At 34.8% G+C, this 8443-nt stretch overlaps 1 protein-coding gene across 2 annotated transcripts in view; it reads right to left on the bottom strand.

Moving 5' to 3' along the window:
• Positions 1-5719: 5719 nt before the first annotated feature.
• The window catches only part of LOC131155543 (uncharacterized), a 53098-nt gene continuing 50374 nt past the window's right edge, over positions 5720-8443 (bottom strand). For both annotated transcript variants that reach the window (XM_058108764.1, XM_058108763.1), the window contains one exon: positions 5720-6348. In XM_058108764.1, the coding sequence (XP_057964747.1) occupies positions 6152-6348 (197 nt within the window). In that variant the 3' untranslated portion in view covers positions 5720-6151. The remainder of the gene's footprint in view (positions 6349-8443) is intronic.

Raw genomic sequence — 8443 nt, 5'->3', positions numbered from 1 at the left:
TATAATTTTGGGATCCCTGCAAGCGTAGTTCAGGAAACCAGGTAAGAGAGATATGCTATGCTAGGAATTTCAGAAATTTCATTAGTAGTATATATGTGTTTCGAGGTGAATTCTATAGGGTATAAATTATTTTTATTATCAAAAAATACATATTTTATTATAGGGTTTTTGTTTATTTAATTGTGTGGCATAAGTTAATATTAGATCAGTTCATGATTTATACAGTTTTTCAAAATATCATGATTTATAGTGTTTTTGCATAAAAACATGTTTTACTAGATTTTACAAAATTATGAATTATAGTGTATATAGACAGATATATTTTATAGACAGATATTATAGAAACAGATATATTTTGCAGACAGATATTATTCAGTGTTGACTTTTTTATTCCGATCCCTGTTTTGATGCTGACAAAGTACAAGTATCTCATGTGTGCATTTAGTGTTTTTGAACAGGCTCATGATTCAGCACACACATGAGGTAAAGGACATGGAAGCCTAGAGGAACATAAAGCTCATATTTGGCGTATTCCATAAAGTTAAAGAGCAAAGAAGAAAGAAGAAGACATTTGTGTTTAATTTGTATATGCATTTAATTTTTATCTTTGGTCTGTAATAATGCATGCATCTACATAATATGTTTTAAATGCTCAGATGACCATAGAATGACCATAGGGACCGAATGACCTTAGGTCGACCGACGCTGAATTTTTAAGGTTATTTCTCAAAGGCCTTAGACTGACCTTAGGTCCCTAAATATTTCATAAAAATATGCCATATAGGCTTAACATTAATCATCATGTGAATAGGGTAAATTTTATAAGAGAAAAATGATCGAAATGCACTAAATGTGCACATTCGGTTGACCAAACTCCCATGAACAAAATGCCCCCAGTCTACCGAACTAGGATTGGGTCAACTGGTTGACCACAGCCAGATCGACCGAACTCACCTAGTTCATTTATACCCGGTACCGAAACTTATCCGAGTCAACTCTTTGACCTTCTAGTCGACCGTGCCTAAAATGAATACCAATTACCTGGTCGGCCGAGTTCCCACGTGTGGGAACTCAATGGTCTGGTCGACCAACTGAGTTAGTTCAAAATCTTCCCGATCGACCGAACCTTGTAAAAAGGGAAAATCGCCTTTGGACTTACGAGTCCGGTCAACCGAACTCACAAGTCATTTAAAGATCGGTCGACCGAACCTCAAGAACTTGGGTCAACCGAACTTGTCCTAGTCGACCGGTGCTCTTGGGTTGGAATTTTTTAAAAGCTTTAAAACGTCATTAAAATTTAATTAATCTTTTCCAAAATACCGAGCGTGTCCCCAACAGTCAAATTTTCCAAAAAATCTATAAATATCCCCTCATAACTCCAGATTAGCAACTTTGATTAGCCTAATTTTTCTCTCAAATACTTTTACTAATCAAAGTTCCCCCACATACTCTTTTACTTCAAAATCATTTTAGGGTCAAATCTTTTCATACTCTCCAAACTCTCTTTAACTCTTTTGTTGAAAACATTCTTGTTAAGAGAGTATTTTTTATTGGGCTAATTATTTTTAAAGTGTGATTATTGCAAAAACGTTTTGAGTATAAATCTTATCTTCTCCAAACGATATTATTACATATCTTCATTGGAGAAAATATTTGTTTTACATTTGATCTTTGAAGCTTTTATTGCATGTTTCATATAATATCAAAGATCTTACATGTTAGTTTTTGCAAAAATACTTTTAGAACAAACCCTTGATTCTTCGGTGCATTTGATATATATTTTTAGGAGAACATTTCATCAATGTTCAAATCTTTGAAGCATTTTATCATATACATCTTTCTTCAAAGATTAGAACATTTATTTAGAAAAACACCCTTATTTTATTGAGCATAAATCATATCATAAGAGAGTGCATATTTTATGAGCTTAAGCGTGTACATCTCTACTTGTATTTCAGAAGCATGTTTCATGTACAAAATGTTTTATTGTAACGGTTGGGTTCAGCTCGTTAATTGAATTGGGGAGTCTCAGCCCCGTAAATGAGACCGATTCGGTTCAACCTGGAATTGAACTGGGGAGTCTCAATCCCGTAAGTGAGACTAGTTCGGCTCAGCCTAGTAATTGAGTTGGGTTTTTCCTCACCCCGTAAGGAAAGAATGTAAAAGGCTTCTACTCCGCCCAGTTAAGTGAGCAGGTTTAGTGGAATCCTTGGGGGGTATGCCCAATGCGGGGACGTAGGCAATTTGCCGAACCTCGATAACAAATATTATGTGTCACTTTCTCCCTATCTCATTTAAATTACTGCACTTTAATTTTCGCATGTGTATGCTTTCATTTGTCATTATAATTATTTGCATGCTCACCTCTAATTTAAATGAGATATATTTCACATGTATATCTGCTTTTAGTGTTTTATTAATTTACTTACACACGTGAAAATGGGATATGATATGTGGTGAATCGGCGAAACATTTAAATTAGACAAAAAGTTTTAAAACCCAATTCAGCCCCCCTCTTGGGATCACACCAATTCCAACATACAGACAGATATTTATCAAACAGATATTTTACAGTATTTACAGAATGCCATGATTTCCAAAACCATAAGACTCGAACTTTACAGATTATTCAATCAAATATTACAGTCACATATTACAGTTATTTCAGTCAGATATTACAGTTATTTTAGTCAAATAAAATAGTATTTCAGATTAGATTTATAGTGTGATGGTTATTTTGGAATCATGATGAAACAGTAAAATAATTATATATATTAGTATTATACAGTATCAGATCCCTGATTAATTATTTCAGATAAATTCAGTCAGCAGAGCATGGTACCTTTGCTATTTTAGATCAGAGTTCAACCACATATCTTAAATAGTGTGTGCATTCCGTCAACCGTGCCTATGGAAGGATTGCAGCTCCCCAGACATCTGGGTTGAGGAGGCCAGTTTGACGAGATAGATACCAGTACCATGCCTTTGGAGGGATTGCAGTATTTCTGAACTGAGGATTGATAGAGTATTCAGGTGACTTATCCTAGTAGGACAACCAGAGTTAAGTCCAGCCTACGGACTGCACAACCCTGTCATGAGGGGTTAAATCATGACATACAGATTTCCAGAGATATTTCTTAGTTATTTATATATATATATATATACAGATTTACAGAAGAATAGAAGATATATTATATTCTTATCAGTATGGATAAATAGCAAACTCAGATAATACAATTGTATTTTAAGCCATGTAGGTGTGAGTTGCACGATATTTACATAATATCTCAGTTCAGTTATTTATCAGTAAATTATTTATGTAGACTCAGTTGCCACACACTAGTAATAGCATATTTATTCTTACCGAGCATTGTCTCATCCCAATAAATTAATATTTTTCATGTGCTCCACCTAGACGAACAGATCAGACTCGCAGGTAGAGAGGTCGTCTACACTACTACCCTGTCTGATGGGTAAGTGTTATCGGGAGATTGTATTTTTGAGTAGTATTCAAGAGTGTTGGGTAGAAGGTGCTAGGATGATGTATAATTATGTATGTATGCTTTAGGTTAATATTGGATTCTAGTATTATAATTATGGATGTATGACTTTATGTTTTCTGCTATATAGGTGATTTCAATAGTATCAGAGTAAAATGATTATCAGTATATTTTATACATTATTTTGGGGGGAAAAAAGTGGTATGAAATTTCGAGTCATTACAAGTCTAGTTGTTCTTCTTAAACTCCCACTAAAAGGTATTTACTTAGTAATTAAGTTTGATCAGAAAAAAACTAGAAAGACAATGTTCCAATTCTCTAGTGGTCATCAAAATGCAATCTTTTAAACATGAAGGGACAAATTCTTCATCATATCATTGCTAACCTATTGATTCCTAAGAGAAGATCAATGATAGGGGTATTAGACACTAATCCATCATTTCTATGGGTAATTATTAAGAAAAAGAAGATTAATTTACCCATTTTCATAATAAATCATATACATGCAACAATTTATAGCAAATCCACCTTCCTTCCATATGCTCATGTTATCTAAAAGTTGCTTGCTCACTTTGGCAACCTATCTTGCACTTGTAGAAAATGACTCCTTTCTTTTTGGATCATCTTTCTATATAAATCTTCCAAAATTTTTCTTTTTGAAAATCTTTTCTTCCTTAGAAACCTAGTTGTATTAGCTAGTATTCAACATCCATCTTAGGATATAAGAAGTTTCAATGTAAGAGCAGTGAGTAGCAACATCACTAGCATTGTGAGTTGACTTATGCCAGTCAAAAGATTAGTAAACGAAAAATATAACAAATTAGCTAATCAAGTATGTATGTTTAACGTACTACGGCATTTTAAGCAAGTATTAGGCCAGATCATTATAATTTTTAAAGTCTTCTCAATGATGAAAACTTAAGGTCAAAACTTTCCTAAAGTAGAGATACAAGTAATGATCTTTTATCACAGATAAGTATTAAGCATTCTCTTTTTTCCTCGTGTAAAGCAAAGGGCTTCTATATTTTCTTTTCTTTGAACACGCAACGCTCTCTCTCTCACTTTCTTGTTTGCTTGCACTAATTAAGAGCTATTGATATAGGATTTTAGAGGGTAAACTCAATCTAAGGTTCAACGAGCAATTGATTGAGTTGCATCAAATTCAAACAACTTCTCCTTCATTTGTTTCCAAGATTTTCAATACATTGTATGTTAGCAAAACATTAGCTTTAAGGAAACATATGTTGCTCAATCAACAAGATAACAAATACAAAATTTTCAGCTAAAGTATTAAATTGAAATTCAACAAGAACGCATGTTAGAGAGGGTATCTCCTTCATCCACTCAGTGTTGTGTAGCACACAAAGTTACTATTGCACTACACAACATTCACAATGTTTACACAAATTTCCTTCCTAAATTTTACCGTAGAAAATTTTCTTTCTCAGTCATTCGGTATTAATCAAAATAGTATTAACTTTTGGATTTTATTTGATTTAAAATCACACTATTATATTAATGTACAATCACATTTTTATTTTTTCCATTTCATGATTTGAACGTAAAAACTATGTCAACGATGAGAAGAATTAAAGTTGTGATTGTTCACATAATATTTATGCCCAGTAAAAAAATTTTAATATTACTAATAATTTACCAAAAAGATGTAATCCTAAAGAAGATGTCAATATAAACTTTTAGATGCAAAATAGCCATCCCAAATATACCATGAAGATATCTTATTGCATGTTGGATCAAATAACATGAGCTTTTGCACGACCTTTTTGTCTTTTCTTAAAATTATTATCCCAATAAACTTCTATTACAAGTTCACCTTATTCCAATCCACTCGTACATTCAGCAAATCAAACAAAATCAAAGGGGCACCTGAACAAGAATTAAAACCAACAGTAAAACATGAAGCAAATTACAGAAAAAAAAAAGGGGGAAGAATTCACAAGCTATAGACATGGCCAGTGCAGCATCAATGCTGTTCAATAATATTTAGTATGAGAATTTTTTGTTTTTTTTTTTGGTCTGGGGTGTTCATATGTATTCCTAACGTGCAGCCCTGGGTTGTGTCTAGCAAACAAGCTAATGGGCAACATCGATGAACGAATCAGGTTTCTCACTACATTACAGAGTCATTGGCTCAAACATTTTACAGTATGATTGCTTCCATTTTCAAGTCATTTCTAAATCCAAAGAGAAGTGCCTCATTTCCAGTTAAACAATTTTAATAGATGAGCAATTCTACGCATCACAAAAACATACATCTTGAAGCAAATGAAACCAAAGCAGGATTTCCTGTTCCCGTGTGTACTACATATGTACATGTCTTCCCACCAAAAACATTACAGTAAAACCAATAAGAAAATCGGGGGCACCGTCTTTAAACTTATATGTGTTTCCATCTCAAAAAGAATAAACAAATGAATGGATACTATAAACAAAAATGAGGAGAAGGGAAACAAAAAGTGAAAAACAAAAGCTTATGCTGTTGACAAGAAGTGAGAAGAAACACAGAAAAATCGTGCCACTGACTTTGCGCCACTGATTCCCTTTCTCTATCACCTTTAAAGCTCAGGTCTTCCACCCCAAAGGCTATTGAGGATGCTAAGAAAATCAGGCTCCTGATGAATGAAAGATGCTTAAACCATTTGCCTTGCCTGATTATTCAGTCCCTTCACCTGGATTGCCATGGACATGGATCGCAAACTGTTGGTTATCTCAGTAAATGTAGGTCGAGCTTCGGGATCAGGGGACCAGCAGTGTTCCATAAGCTTCCTCCAATCAGGATCACAATGCTCTGGAATAGGTGGCCGAAGAGTGTTCTTCACTATCCCTCCTTTTATTGGATTCAGACACCACATCCCGCCAAGGACAAAACATAAGAAAACAATAGAAGTCAGCATTGTTTAATTGCAGCTGCAGATCATAGCATTATATTCAAAACAGCATTTCATGCTCAAAACAAAAAGAAAATCTGCCTTGTCCAAAAGGTAAGTAGGCATGTCAATAATGTAATTCTGGAAGGGGATATAAACAATTAGAGTTGGAAGCATCATTGGTAAAGAATGACTCAGACTGCAGTGTAAAGTTTGAGCATATCTTTTTGTTCCATGAGTTATGAGTGCATCATACAAGTGCAATAATTCTTCCCAAGAGATTACCAGAAACACACCCTTCATATATATGTCGCATGCAATTCCAATGGAAAGGAAGTTCTACTGGCACTTTTTAGAGGCAAAGAGTAGCACCCACAAGTGGCTGCTGTTATCACATGGAGCCTACCTTTAAAACAGATCGCAAAAAGGAATCGTAAAATATCGAAGAAACTCTAACAATTCCATGAACCTCCACACCTATCTCAAAGCACCTATCTATGGTCTCTTCTCTCCATGCTAGTCAATCAACACATCCATAAAAAGCTTCCTTCATCAGCTTATGTGATTTGGGCAAGCTTGTTACCCATTCAGCATATCTGAATGTCCATTACCAGCAAGCAAAGAGCCCCATGTAAACATCTCTGGCAACAGCTCTCTCCATCCCTTGCTAGCAAGAGAATGAGTTTCCTCTCTTTTTTTTCTTCAAATACATGATCATGATCTTCTGGTTTCTGGAAACACATTTTGATGGCTGGGTTTTGGGATAAGTGTTTGGAGAAGAAAGTGATGAATGTGGTTTTCTTGGGTAAATTGGGATTATTGCTTTAAGGTTGTTGGTCCTGTCATTGGCAGACCACAATGCAAAAAATGAAGCCCCCATCACCAGACCAAGTTTCTCTCTGAAGATGATCCTCCACATTGGACTTCTTAAGCCACTTCAAATTTTTTCTTCACAAGTTTATTAGGGTAAGAGACTACAATACCAGACAGGCAAGAAGTCCTCAAATAAAAAATGAGTAAAAACAAAACTAAAACAACAAGGCTCTCTGGTTTGTCACACAACAAGTCATACCCCAAGAAACAAACCAAAAGCAGGACATCAAAAGAAGCCAAAAAAAAAAACCCTACTGCACATCTCTGGATTCATCACCCTCCCCTCAAAAATTCTGGAATTACACTCCAACCAAATACCTCGCTCAATAGCAAAAGCAGCACATCTCCATAGTATTTTTGCTTCCTTATGAGAACCAAGTCCCTCATAAATTTAAAGGAAAAACCCTGCCAAAGATACTGGGCACAAAATCCCCAACTATACCAAAACTCCTGCGTAAAATTCCCCAAGGGAAAAAAACAATGTAGAAGGAAATGAGCATTTATTTCATTACCTAGGAAACACAAAGCAAGCGTCTTGAGACAAGTCATTTCAAAGGTCTTCTAACCTAGAAGACTCAAACCAATTATTAGAATTAATCCTGTCAAGAATAGCATACCAAATAAAAGCCCCCTATTTTAAATGGAGTTTTGGTTTCCAAATTAAGGAGTGTAAAAGTAAGCAAGAACCATTAACATCTTGATGAGCTCATAAAAAAAAATTTGGAGGAAAACTCCCCCAACCCATCCAAAACTCAAACTCCACAATCAACATGAGAAGACAGAATAAAACAATTTAACACCCACAAGCTTTGGCCCAACTCTCCAGCTTCCCTCTCACTTTAATTCCTTCTAAAACAGAAATTCCAAGAGGCAGTAGCCCTCTTTGAGAACCAAAAAATTAGAAATTGGAGCATTATGGCAATTCAAGAGAACAACAAAAGCAAGGAGTGCTGCATTACAAGAAGGTGCTGTCCCAGCCCAAAAATCTTCCCAAAACCAAACTATTTACCCATGCACATATGGAATTTAACCCAAAAAAATTAACCCAAGGTAAGAAAAATTTTAAAACCAGAGTAAGGAATATACATGGGTTAAGCACCTTCAAAATATAATTAGAATGGAAGTATGAAGGTTCAATTTCAATGAATTTGATGCAATTTATTCCTAATTCCAACCTCCATT

Source organism: Malania oleifera, chromosome 5 (genome assembly GCF_029873635.1).
Source record: "Malania oleifera isolate guangnan ecotype guangnan chromosome 5, ASM2987363v1, whole genome shotgun sequence".
Taxonomy (NCBI): domain Eukaryota; kingdom Viridiplantae; phylum Streptophyta; class Magnoliopsida; order Santalales; family Ximeniaceae; genus Malania; species Malania oleifera.
This window is presented reverse-complemented; position numbering and strand designations above follow the sequence as displayed.